General features: G+C 44.6%; 1 protein-coding gene across 1 annotated transcript in view; it reads left to right on the top strand.

The window, feature by feature from the left end:
- LOC147113478 (inactive carboxypeptidase-like protein X2) overlaps window positions 1-13,554 on the top strand; it is a 294,748-nt gene that overhangs the window by 157,447 nt on the left and 123,747 nt on the right. The window contains exons 5-6 of the mRNA XM_085994619.1: window positions 4,512-4,596; window positions 6,615-6,765. Of these exons, the coding sequence (XP_085850745.1) occupies window positions 4,512-4,596; window positions 6,615-6,765 (236 nt within the window). The remainder of the gene's footprint in view (window positions 1-4,511; window positions 4,597-6,614; window positions 6,766-13,554) is intronic.

Raw genomic sequence — 13,554 nt, 5'->3', positions numbered from 1 at the left:
TTTCTCTGTTTTTAGGGTGATCTCCATTCATATATTTGACAGGTCTATCTGTCAAGTGTATGAAGGGCGATTCCCTTCTCCTATTGGCTCCCCATGGCCCACGTGATCCCAGGGACGCTTGCGAACAGCATGCGCCTCTGGGATACCTGGGCCCTGCGCATTTCGAGTTGGAGAGGCCCAGGAGCGGAAATGGCCGGACCTCGGGAGCCCTCAGGTAAGTTCGTAGATTTTTTCCAGATCGGAGGCCTCCGCACGCAGGAAGCCTCCGATCGGAAAATATGGGCCATTGCGTTTCCAACCCGCTACGCGACCCACATGCACCTGATCCAACTCAGAAGGGAAAATTCCAGCCAACCACAGAATGATTTCCTTAAGTGCTTACTTGAAAAGGGCAGTTTTGCTTTGATGAATAAAGGCCACTTCCGTCAATGTTAACAGGACAGTATTGCCTTGTGTTAACAGGACAGTAATTACCTCAAAATGGGGTTGGTAGCCTTACCGCCCCATTAACCCAGTGATGTGGCCGGTGCTATTTTGAAAGGGACCTACCACTGGGCACCCAAAGCCCCTCACTGTTTCAGGCAATGGGCCTATTTCAAAATGAAAATTACTCCGATTGCCATTTTAGGTTGGAAATGGTCAGAGTATGTGCCATGCGCTCTCTGATCAGCTCCACAGGTGATGGAGGAGAAGAGGCCCAGCTAACGTACATTTGATGTTATTTTCGTAGGGAAAGGAGGAATGGGAGGGCCTCACAAAAATAATCTGGGCCGCTGCTGCCCCACTCCGACACCCCCCATCCGCTCTGCGATCGCGACCACCCCCCACACTTACCTTTCTGCAGGCTGGGGTGGCCTGATATTGGGGGTCCTCAATCCGGCAAGGTGCATCTGGATGCCTATTTGGCACCCCGCCCCATTTGGCCTGCCGTGCTCATCCGGTCAGTCACCCAGTATTCAAAATCGACTCCAAGGAAACAAGAGAAATTCTATTTTGATTTGATCTGCTTGAACAAATAGTAACAAAGGGTATTATGGCTAAAACAGCTGGTTGGATGGTTTGGGGATATTATATAAATCAGAACCTAAGGCAATGCTGCTACCAATTTCCCAGCATATGAACAAAATGGCTTCCGATCCTGATAGGATAAATTCAATGCTCTAATACAGCTGAAAAATGAAGCGAAGCAATCAACGAGGTGATAAATGGTATTCAGTCAAATTTTATAGACAAATTGAGCCAGATATCAATAAATGCCTGCTGAACATATGTCGAGTCCTTTCATTAGGGATCCTTCCAGGTGCTATGCGTTTATCACATTCATTCAGACAAAAAGACCCCATACTTCCCCCAAATGATAAATCAATTTCATTAATACATTTAGATTTCATAATTTTACCTAACAGTTGGAGCTTATTCGGCAGACAGTATTGCAATCAGACATTGTAGGAGGCAGAGGCAGGTAGGAGGTTAAGGCAGCTCACAACAGAGGTATAGACAGAAAATGTAGAGATGTAGTACACTTTTTCCAAATTCTGCCAGCCCCCTTGCTCAATGGGAAGTGCATTTTTGGGGCCCAGGACCATCCTACCCATAAACCTTTGAACTGTTACATTAAAAGCTGTGCACTCTGGTTATTTCACTACTTCACAATTTATATATTTTCAATCATTAAAAAAATTGACATTTGTGTCTATTTATATTCAACCAGACCATCCCTTCTCTTGACTCACTCGCTCCCCTATTTAACAGTACTTCCCATCTCCTCCCTGCTTAAAAGAGGCACCAGTTCCCTTCCACATTTGGCAGAGGCACTATTTTCATCAAAAACCTTCCTGTTCACAGAGCACTCTTCACCTCCTCAACAAGCCACAGAGGCATTCTTCCCCTTTAACCCCTGACACATAAGGGTAGAAATGAGTCAGGGCCCGCATTGCAGGAGCAGGGAGCACATGGCCGACCCAAGAGACCTGAGCGTCGATAGAAATTGTACCTTGAGTCTCATCTGAACAACTGGGGCGAGCTGCTGGCATTGTCAAAACATCAAAGGGGTACTGACAGATAAATATGTATATGGGAGGGTTTATGTGTAAGGTATATGATCAGAGTCATGATGTGAAAATAGTAAAGGCACCAACAGTGGACATCTTTCATTGTGGCTCTTATGGGAAAGTCTTGTTTTACATAAAATTACAAATATTAATTCTACCAGAAGATTATGGTCCATAAATTAAAGGAACGGTTGAAAGTACAAGGATACAACTAAATGAAAAGTACAGCAACTGATTGAACCTTCTCAGTGTTATCAATCTACAAGCTGACAGCAATCCTTAATTAGAGGTGTGATCGCGATTGGAGCTTTTGGAACCACAAACAAATTTTCTGATGAAGGGTCCCAGACCTGAAACGTTGGGGTAGATTTTCCCGAACCTGTCGGGAAGAAGGTGGGACTTCCCCTTTCGGGTTTTTGACCCGCCTACATCGACGTCCGGCCAATCCGCGCGATTTTCCCTTGATTGACCTTCTTGAGCCCGCCCAGCGGGCTCAGCAGGCCAATTAAGGGCCACCCGGCAACAGGTGACGTCACAGACTGCAATTTCATCTGTCCAAGAGTTCTTGACAGATAAAATATCAGCGTTTCACAGCTGTTTGAAGCTGTGAAACACTGACAGTCTGAGTTCTGACATGAGTCCTTCTCCACAGACTCAGTTAGAACTCACAGCAGCACTCAAAGCTGAAGGCTGTCACTTTTCACAGATCGCAGCCATTCAGCTTTAAGTGCTGGCTGAGTGATGGACTCCCGACGCCTACAGGAAGAAAGGCTGTGAAGGTAAGTACAGGTAAGTAAAAGTTCTTTACACACTTTAGACACACCAAACACACTTACCTTTACACTCATGCACCCATCACTCACCTGAACACCGACATCGCGACCCCTCCAACTCCTTCAACCCGACAGCCCGCCTGCTCTAACCTGGCGTGGTTTGGAGCCGTCGGGAAACCCACACGAAACCCCTCAAAATAGGGATTAGGCTAAAAACTGCCAGGCAGTTAATTGGCACTAATCCCTTCCCGCCTGGTTTCGGCGGGTCCCAGTGCGGGGCGGGTACCCGCCGCCCCTAAAACTTGCGTGGGGCGGGGTTTTGGGCGGGATGGTAGCGGGACCCCCAAATTTGGGATTTCCCCCCCCCCCCACACGCCTGAAACCCCGCCTGATGGCTCCATCAAAATCTAGCCCGTTAACTCTGTTTCTCTCTCCACGGATGCTGCCTGGCCTGCTGAGTTTTTCCAGTGTTTTCTGTTGTTATAACAAATTAGCTGTGTTCAGATCATATAATACGCACAAAGGTTTTCTGGTTTCGTTTCTTTATTCCTTTAGTAATGTATAACCTTACATCCCCATGATTAGACTTTCACGTTATTGTCTCATTAAGGGTGTTTTTGGAAAGTCTTGACAGCTTGCAGGAATGTAGCACTAGTACTGCTGATCTGTCTACATACAGCTTTCTCTTTGCTGCTAAAAATCACTCCCAGGTGCTCTGCACGCCAATCTTGACTGCAGTATGTACCACCTTTAACTCAGCCTTACTGGAAATGTTGGACTCAAAATGATTCTTGGACGATGTGGCAATTCTTTGCAATTGCGTCTCTACCAATATGTGGCATCAGATGTTGTTGCAAAGCACATGATTGAACATCTATTTTGAGTGGGATGTATTTCAGTTAAAGTGGGTTTAATGACAGATCCAATATAGTTGCAATTTGTAGTGTATATTGGATAGTCTTTTGTAGCACCATAGAGGAAACTCGAGATATGGAAGACTTATCAAACTCAGCAACATTACAAGTGGATCCTGTTTCATCCTCCATTCTTGACTATTCCTTTAAGAATGTAACAGCACTATACCATTAAGACAAGAGGGCAGTCAGCTGTTTTCAATTGCCTGAGGTTTAAATCATAACAAATTATAATGATATATTAGGAGTTCTGTCATGTCTAGGAGAATACATTTTAATTATATTCAATACACATTTGCTTGTGTTGTATAATACCAGTGTCAGCAATGCCTACTCATCATGCTCTTGAAATTATACTGTGTGATACCAGTGTATAAATGTTTAACAGTTATTGATTAAATAATACCTCTGATAAAATAACAAAAGGATTTCGTACAAATGTGTTAAATGTTCATATGCTGTTTTCCAAATTTCAAGATGCACAATTTCTGTGTAAATTTTTAGCAAATGCAGCAAATGTGTCTTTTTATGCAGAGTTTATTCTGGGAGCACAGGCACTGTCCCAGCTCTGCATACAGTGCTGCAGGTTAACATAGTCTGAATATCTTCATTTTTGTTGGGACATTGTTGCCACATATATATATATACTTATGATGAAGAGCTGTTTTCCCTCTGAATTAAATGAATTATTTTTTCAAGGAAAGAAAGGCAAAGGTGGAAACATCAGGAAGCCCGAGCCCAAACCTTATTCACCAGGTCTTTTCTCCTTGTAGGGGTGACTGGGTGACGTCATACTGCGTTCTGTTGAGCAATGACAGCCACAGCTGGGTCACTGTCAAAAATGGATCAGATGATATGGTGAGCTCCCTGATATTTGTAATGATTTTGTATGGATAAAGAAAGGAAAACTGCATATAATAGTCCCTATCTAAAATAATAGATCCTAGAGATGGTTAACACATTCAATGCATAAATGTGAAACAAGGAACTGAATTTGCACCAGCTTGCATTCAGAACAGTTTTTCACGTGGGAGGAGGCCGAGCGGATGCTGGCAATGGTCTTCAGCACTGCAGTGGAACAGGGAGGAGCACTCCTGTACCTTCCAGCTCCACATTCATGCCCGGCACTGGCTGCATTCAATGCAGCCCAATTTTTCATTGAGCCTCTAACAGGCATTATGCCCCCTAATTACATATACGGAGGGCCTGTTTCAGGCACGGGAGCTGGATGTCTCTTTTTCTGCCTTGACCAAATGGTGGACAACACAAGATGAGCGTGCAGCCCTGCCACCATATTGGATGCTTAGGTGCCTGAAAAACGGGAGCAGCGCTACTGAATTTCTCCCCTCAGAGTTTTGCCAGCATTCTTCAATAGATGCTTTCAGATTTTATTGAAAGTGAAGCGACGTTTCCTTCAGAGACATTTTATTTTATTATAAAACAGTGTGCTTGTCGGGTGCTTATCCTAAATTAACACAGAAACTACTGATGTCCACTTCTTACCATCTTCAGAGTGGTAAAAATAAAATCTGCTTGTGAATTCCGTGCTGACGTGGCTTGCAATGTATTACTTCGCTTTCCGTCTTGGGAGGAGGGCTGGCAAGGAATACTTACAACTACAACTTTTAGATAAAATGTCTTTTTTATTAAAAAAAAAATCTATTTAGCAATACTATATGTACTATTCTTGACCCTTCGTGAGCAGTTATATGAAAATATAGATAATGTGCAGGTGATGCAGTTGACAGCACTACTGTAATATAAAAGCACATTGCGTGCCTGTGGTAGCATTAACTCTTGTTGGTACAATCAGCCCTATAAATACTTTATAAAATAGTCAATGTCTGATTTTTCCCCTCTCCTCCACTCCTGAAAGAAAAAGGTTAAACTGAACACTTGTACCAAATGTCCATTAGTTCAAACTAACTGCTCGAGTCAAACTGATCAGTTTGGTCTAAGGCATACCATTTTTCACATCCTTATTGAACAATTATCATAACCGACATTAATTGCTCATTCTAGTGTCAACATTGATGTGCCTCAATAAATCCGAGACTCGATGTTAGCGAAACAAAACAAGGCTTTTATTGACTTAGAAGGTAACACACAGAGGAGAATGTATCTTCCATCCAGAGGTCTGCCGTACTGGATGTGCTGCAGGCTGGGCCAGCTTACATAGGAGCCAGGTATGGGCGGAGCCCTACACACAGTACAATACAATGGAAATGAAACTGAAACCAACCACAGTCACAGGCAGAGAAATACTGATGAGTGATGAATGGAATATTTCATCACAAACATTTTAGCTAAAAATTTGAATCATAGCTCTATACCATGTAAGCCATTCTTACTGGAGGAGACAATAACACTGCCATAGTTATTATCTCTTTTTCTGGGATCATGCCACCGGTGCTTATGTAATTACCCATGAACTGGTGGCTTCCTACAGTCAAAATTTGTAGCTTTGGACAAACATTCTGCTGCAGGAAAGGAAGATCTCTTTAGCAACAGTTTACCATTAAGCATCTGCTGAAGAAATACAAAACTATCCATCATTTGCTGAGCTTGGGATGTTGGAGCATGCTTAGGACTGTGAGAAACCTTTGACTAACCCATCAGCAGTCTAGTAGGATTTTTCTAAGTGCTCCCAGTAGCCACCTGGATCAAATTCATGAAACATATGCCCTCGATACAATTGCTTTTGGCTGCATACTGTTCTAGTATTAATAAAAAGACCATTACATGGAGCGAATTACCTCCACTCATCTGTATTTATCTTGTGGTTTGAAACACTGGTCTTTTATAGATTTTGAAAATACTAAAACTTGTTCCATTGTACTATATATATAGTTATTCATTGGATCTTTATTTTTCAGATATTTGAGGCAAACCAAGAGAAAGAGATTCCTGTACTCAACGAGTTCCCCACTCCAGTGGTTGCGCGCTACGTAAGAATAAACCCTCGGAGTTGGTATATGGATGGTAACATCTGTATGAGAGTGGAGGTTTTGGGCTGCCCCATGCCAGGTAAAATTCTGGTCTAACATTGTACAGTACAATTGTTGAATAACATTTCCTTGCAAATATATTGTTTTCAATTGATAATTCAGCTAATATTTTGATAAAGAGTAAATAAATCAAATCAACTTTTATTGTCATTGTTAGTGCACAAGTGCAGTACAACGAAATGCAGGCTTGCGGCTCTCGAGAGTGTACATTTGGATTAAGACATTTAAACATTCAACATACATTTGGCTTGTAGTATATTAACATAAACATAACCATAATAAAGTGCATTGGCAGATGTGCAGGCTTTAGAGTTTATTTGTGGAGTTCAGTAGGATGACAGCCCTGGGAAAGAAGCTGTTCCTAAATCTGGTCGTACGGGTGCGAATGCATCTGTAGCGTCTCCCAGATGGCAGGAGGGCGAACAGACTGTGGCTGGGGTGGGTAGGGTCTTTGATGATGGACCGTGACCTCCGTAGACAGCGTTTCTGGTATATGTGCTCTATGGTCGGTAGCCGGGTGCCGGTAATGCGTTGGGCAGTTTTGACTACCCGCTGCAGGGCTTTCCGGTCATAGTAGCTACAGCTGCCATACCATACTGTGATACAGTTTGTCAGGATGCTCTCTATAGTGCAGCGGTAAAAGTTAGAGAGGATCAGGGGTGACAGGTTACATCCCTTCAGCCTCCTTAGGAAATATAGGCGCTGCTGGGCCTTCTTCACCAGAGAGGAGGTATTGAGGGACCAGGAGAGGTCTTCCGTGATGTGGACTCCGAGGAACTTAAAGCTGTCCACCCTTTCCACCACAGCCCCATTGATGTGGATGGGGATGTGACTTCCGCCTTTGGACTTCCTGAAGTCCACAATGATTTCTTTGGTTTTCTTGATGTTAAGGGCCAGGTTGTTATCGGCGCACCACTTCACGAGATGCTGGACCTCCTCCCTGTAGGCTGACTCATCGTTGTTGGTGATCTGGCCTACTACCGTGGTGTCACCCGCAAACTTGATGATGGTGTTGGAACCATTAACAGCCACACAGTCGTGGGTGAAGAGGGAGTAGAGGAGGGGGCTCAGCACACATCCTTGTGGGGCCCCCATGTTCAGGGTCAGCGGGGGGGGAGGTGTGGTTACCTAATTTGACAGACTGGGGTCTGTTTGTTAGGAAGTCCAGGGTCCAGTTGCAGAGGGAATTTGATTTGATTTGATTTGATTTGATTTGATTTGATCCTGCCTGCTGGAGAGTAATTCAAAGTCTCTGCAATGTGTAATTTAATCCAGTCATTGTCACAGGCAGGCTGCTCCAGTGAAAATGCTCCAGTGCAGCCATGACAGTGGCAATTACCTGTTAATGTGGAGGGTCACCTAGAAAAGCAAGATAACTCTCACACGACCACATACAGCCTGCCCTGTCGACCTCCTCGCAATCATCAGTTGAGTGATATAACATAAAATACTGGAAATACTCAGCTAGTCAGGCAGCATCTGTAGAGAGAGAAGCAGAGTTAACGTTTCAGGTCGATGACCTTTTGTCAGAACGTGAAACGTTAACTCTGTTTCTCTTTCCGTAAATGCTGCCTGATTTGCTGAGTGAAATCCACAGCAGTGACTATTTTACATAATTTGAGCTGCAAAGTTAGTTTAGTGAGGCGCCTTTCATTCAACGAGAACAGGTCAGGGTGACATCATTCCAAGTGACATCATTAGCAGAACTGTAGATTTTTAGCATGTGCTGAGAATGACATCATCGAGTGGCCCGGCTCCTGCGCAGGATGACATCATGGGTCAACCGAAAACCGGAAGTACCCACACTGCCGCTAATCACTCCGTCAAACTAAACACTCTGGGCGAGAGCTGTGATGACTGAAGGGGCATTGTGTGTGGGTCACGGAGTGTTAACAGGTTTATTGGGTACGAAGTGAATAGTGAAAGTGTTACGACTTCCGGATTTCGTCCAGTCCAATGACGTCACTTGCCGCACATGCGCTGGGTTTTCTGAGAAATGAGCTCACTGCCGTTCATGGTCAAGAGCATTATCCAGGTCTCGGGGGGAGGAGAGGGAGAATGTGGTGCAGGTGTAGAGGGGGGTGGGGTGGGGTTGGAAGAAAGTGATCCACGTCTAAAAGAGGGAGGAGAACATGATCTGTCTTCCCATCTCATAACCCCCACCCCTTTAGACCTGGATCACATTCTTCCCCATCCCCACTGTTCTGTCCGTGTTCTTCCCCTCCAAAAAATTTCCTGACCTTCTCTCCCCCCCTCACCAAGTTCCTGACCTTCTCTCCCCCACCCTCCCTGAGTTCCTGACCTTTTTCCCCACTTGAAGTGCCGTAACCTGCAAGGATACGGACCAAGTGCTGGAAAGTGGGATTAGGCTGGATAGCTCTTTGTTGACCGGCACGGACAAGATGGGCCGATTGGCCTCCTTCTGTGCTGTAAATTTCTATGATTCTATGATGAGGTCGAAATACCAGTGATCAGTAGCTAAGGAACAAAGTGAGCTGATCCTCCAGGCAGCAGGTTTCTTCTCCTCCACCTCCACCACCATGCTTCTGCTCACTTGTGCTCTGTGTATCACTCAGCGCTGGTACTAACTATGAGTGGAGTGAGTGGAGTAGGGTGTGATCATATGCTAGCTTATTCCATTTGTATGGCAGGTCAGGTTGGTTCTTAATGGTGGGCTATAAAAACAAATGAGAAATATATACTAGGATGCTGGCTGCAAGACCCCTGTGCAAACTGCGCTTCATGACTATATTCTGTGTGTCATATTTCACCAATGCGTCCCTTGCCTGTCTCCATCCGCCATAAAGTCCAACTTGTTTAAAACTCAGCTGCCCATATATTGTCCTGCACAGAGCCCCACTTGCCCGCCAGTCCCGCCTTTGCTGACCTACACTGGCCAACTGTCCCCCAATCCATTAAATTAAAAATCATCATCCTTATCTTTCAATCTCTTTATGGTCTTAGCCACACCTTGTCTCTGTAACCTCTTTCAAGCTTGAAACCCCTCCTGCACCCTTCAGTGCTTTAGCTGCACACCCTTTGCCCTATCACTGGTGGTTGTCCTGGCCCTACTCACTAGAATTCCTTGCTTAGACCCTTCCTCCTCTCCACAACTCCCTCCAGCTTTTTAACCCATCTGTTCCACCAAGCCTTCGGTCACCACCCTTAATTTTTTTTAAATTCGTTCCTGGGAGCCACCTTCTTGAACGGCTGCAGTCCATGAGTTGAAGATACTCCCACAGTGCTGTTCAGGAGGATATTGATCCAGCGACGATGAAGGAATGGCGATATATTACCAAGTCAGGATGGTGTGTAACTTGGAGGGGAACTTGGAGGTGGTGCTGCTCTCATGCGCCTGCTGCCCTTGTTCTTCTAAGTGGTAGAGGCCGCAGGTTTGAGAGGTGCTGTCGAAGAAGCCTTGGCGAGTTGCTGCAGTGCATCTTGTAGATGGTACACACTGCAGCCACGGTGCGCCGGTGGTGCAGGGAGTGAAGGTTTAAGGTGGTGGGTGGGGTGCCGATGAAGCAGGTTGTTTTGTCCTAGATTGTGTCGAGCTTCTTGAGTGTTGGAGCTGCACTCATAGAAACATAGAAGATACGAGTAGGAGTAGGCCATTCGGCCCCTCGAGCCTGCTCCGCCATTCAATGAGATCATGGCTGACCATCCAAACTCAGTACCCTGTCCCTGCCTTCTCCCCATATCCCTTGATCTCTTTAGCATTAAGAAATATATCTAACTTCTTCTTGAATATATTTAATGAATTGGCCTCAACTGCCTTCTGTGGTAGAGAATTCCACAGGTTCACCACTCTCTGGGTGAAGAAATTCCTCCTCATCTCTGTCCTAAATGGCTTACCCCTTATCCTTATACTATGACCCCTGGTTCTGGATACCCCCACCATCGGGAATATCCTTCCTGCATCTAGTCTGTCTAGTCATGTTAGAATTTTATAAGTTTCAATGAGATCCCCTCTCATTCTTCTAAACTCCAGCGAGTATAAGCCCAATCGACATAATCTCTCCTCATACATCATTCCTGCCATCCCAGGTATTAGTCTGGTGAATCTTCGCTGCACTCCCTCCATGGCAAGAACATCCTTCTTCAAATAGGGCAACCAAAACTGCACATAATACTCAAGGTATGGTCTCACCAAGGCCCTGTACAACTGCAGCGAGACATCCTTGTTCCTGCACCCGAACCCTCTTGCTACGAAGGCCAACATACCATTTGCCTTCTTAACCGCCTGCTGCACCTGCATACTTACCTTCAGCGACTGGTGCACAAGGACACCCAGGTCTCGTTGCACTTCCCCTTCTCCCAATCTATTGCCGTTCAGATAATAATCTGCCTTCCTGTTTTTGCCACCAAAATGGATAACCTCGCATTTATCCACATTATACTGCATCTGCCATGCATCTGCCCAATCACCCAACCTGTCCAAATCATACTGGAGTTTCTCGGCATCCTCCTCACAGCACACATGTCCACCCAGCTTTGTGTCATCTGCAAACTTGGAGATGTTACATCTAGTTCCCTCGTCTAGATCATTAATATATATTGTGAGTAGCTGGGGTCCTAGGACTGACCCCTGCGGTACCCCACTAGTCACTGCCTGCCACTCAGAAAAAGACCCATTTATTCCAACTCTTTGCTTCCTGTCTGCCAACCAGTTCTCTATTCAAGTCAGTACCTTGCCCCCAATCCCATGTGCCTTAACTTTACACGCTAATCTCTTATGTGGGACCTTATCAAAAACCTTCTGAAAATCCAAATACACCACATCCACTGGTCCTCCCTTATCTATTCTACCAGTTACATCCTCAAAAAATTCCAGTAGATTAGTCAAGCACGATTTACCTTTTGTAAATCCATGTTGACTTTGTCCGATCCTGTCACCGTTTTCCAAGTGCTCTGCTATTACATCTTTTATAATGGACTCTAGCATTTTCCCCACTACCGATGTCAGGCTTACCACCTCTCTACCACCTTTTTTGAATAGTGGGGTAACATTAGCTACCCTCCAATCCATGGGAACTGTTCTAGAGTCTATAGAATTTTGGATAATGACCAGCAATGCATCTACCAATTCTAGGGCCACTGCCTTAAGTATCCTAGGATGTAGATTATCAGGCCCTGGGGATTTATCGGCCTTCAATCCCGTCAATTTCCCTAACACCATTTCCCTACCAATACTGATTTCATTCAGTTCCTCCCTCTCATTAGACCCTATGTTCCCCGACATCTCTGGAAGGCTATTTGTGTCCTCCTTTGTGAAGACAGAACCAAAGTATGTATTTAATTGGTCTGCCATTTCTTTGTTCCCCATTATAAATTCCCTTGATTCTGATGGCAAGGGACCTACGCTTGACTTCACCAATCTTTTTCTCTTGACATATCTATAGAAGCTTTTACAGTCAGTTTTTATGTTCCCTACAAGCTTACTCTCATACTCTATTTTCCCCCTCTTAATTAATCCCTTTGTCCTCCTTTGTTGACTCCTAAACTGCTCCCAATCCTCAGCTTTGCTGCTTTTTCTGGCCAATTTATATGTCCTCTCCTTGGATCTTATGCTATCCCTAATTTCTCTTGTTAGCCACGGTTGAGTCACCTTTTTTGTTTTATTTTTATGCTAAATGGGGATGAACAATTTCTGTAGTTCATCCATGCGATCTTTAAATGTTTGCCATTGCCTATCCACCGTCAACCCTTTGAGTAACATTCCCCAATCGATCCTACCCAATTCGCGCCTCATACCATCGTAGTTTCCTTTATTTAAATTCAGGACCCTAGTCTCTGAGTCAAATACTTCACTCTCCATCTTAATGAAGAATTCTATCATATTATGATCGCTCCGTTCCAAGGGGCCTCGCACAACAAGATTGCTAATTATTCCTTTCTCATTACATAATACCCAGCCTAAGATGGCCTGATCTCTAGTTGGTTCCTCGACATATTGGCCCAGGAAACCATCCCATATACACTCCAGGAATTCCTCCTCCACAGTATTGTTACTAATTTGGTTAGCCCAATCTATATGTAGATTAAAGTCACCCATGATAACTGCTGTGCCCTTATTGCACGCGTCTCTAATTTCCCGTTTAATGCCATCCCCAACCTCTGCATTACTGTTTGGGGGTCTGTATACAACTCCCACTAACGTTTTCTGCCCCTTGGTATTTCTCAGCTCTACCCATACAGATTCCACATTATCAGAGCTAATATCCTTCCTTACAATTGTGTTAATCTCCTCTTTAACCAGCAATGCTACCCCACCTCCTTTTCCTTTTTGCCTGTCTTTCCTGAATATTGAATACCCCTGGATGTTGCGTTCCCAGTCTTGGTTACCCTGGAGCCATGTTTCCGTAATCCCAATCATATCATATCCGTTTACCTCTATTTGCGCAGCTAATTCATCCACCTTATAATGAATGCTCCTTGCATTAAGACACAAAGCCTTCAGGCTTGTTTTTTTAACACTCTTAGACCTTTTAGGATTATTATTTACTGTGGCCATGTTTCATTTAAACCCTTGATTTCTCTGACTGCCACTTTTGCTTTTCTCCTTCCTGTCTTTTGCTTCTATCCTTGTTTCCCTTTCCTCTGTCTCCCTGCACAGGTTCCCAACCCCCTGCCATTTTAGTTTAAACCCTCCCTCACAGCACTAGCAAACACTCCCCCTAGGACATCGGTCCCGGTCCTGCCCAGGTGCAAACCGTCCAGTTCCCCTAGCCATGTATTCATCTGAAATATCCTTCTATTTCTACTCTGACTAGCACATGGCACTGGTAGCAATCCTGAGATTACTACC

Source organism: Somniosus microcephalus, chromosome 8 (assembly GCF_052327205.1).
Source record: "Somniosus microcephalus isolate GS21.2 chromosome 8, FLI_Smic_1.0, whole genome shotgun sequence".
Lineage (NCBI taxonomy): Eukaryota > Metazoa > Chordata > Chondrichthyes > Squaliformes > Somniosidae > Somniosus > Somniosus microcephalus.
The sequence above is the reverse complement of the archived record's forward strand: the minus strand, read 5'-3'. Positions and strand labels throughout refer to the sequence as shown.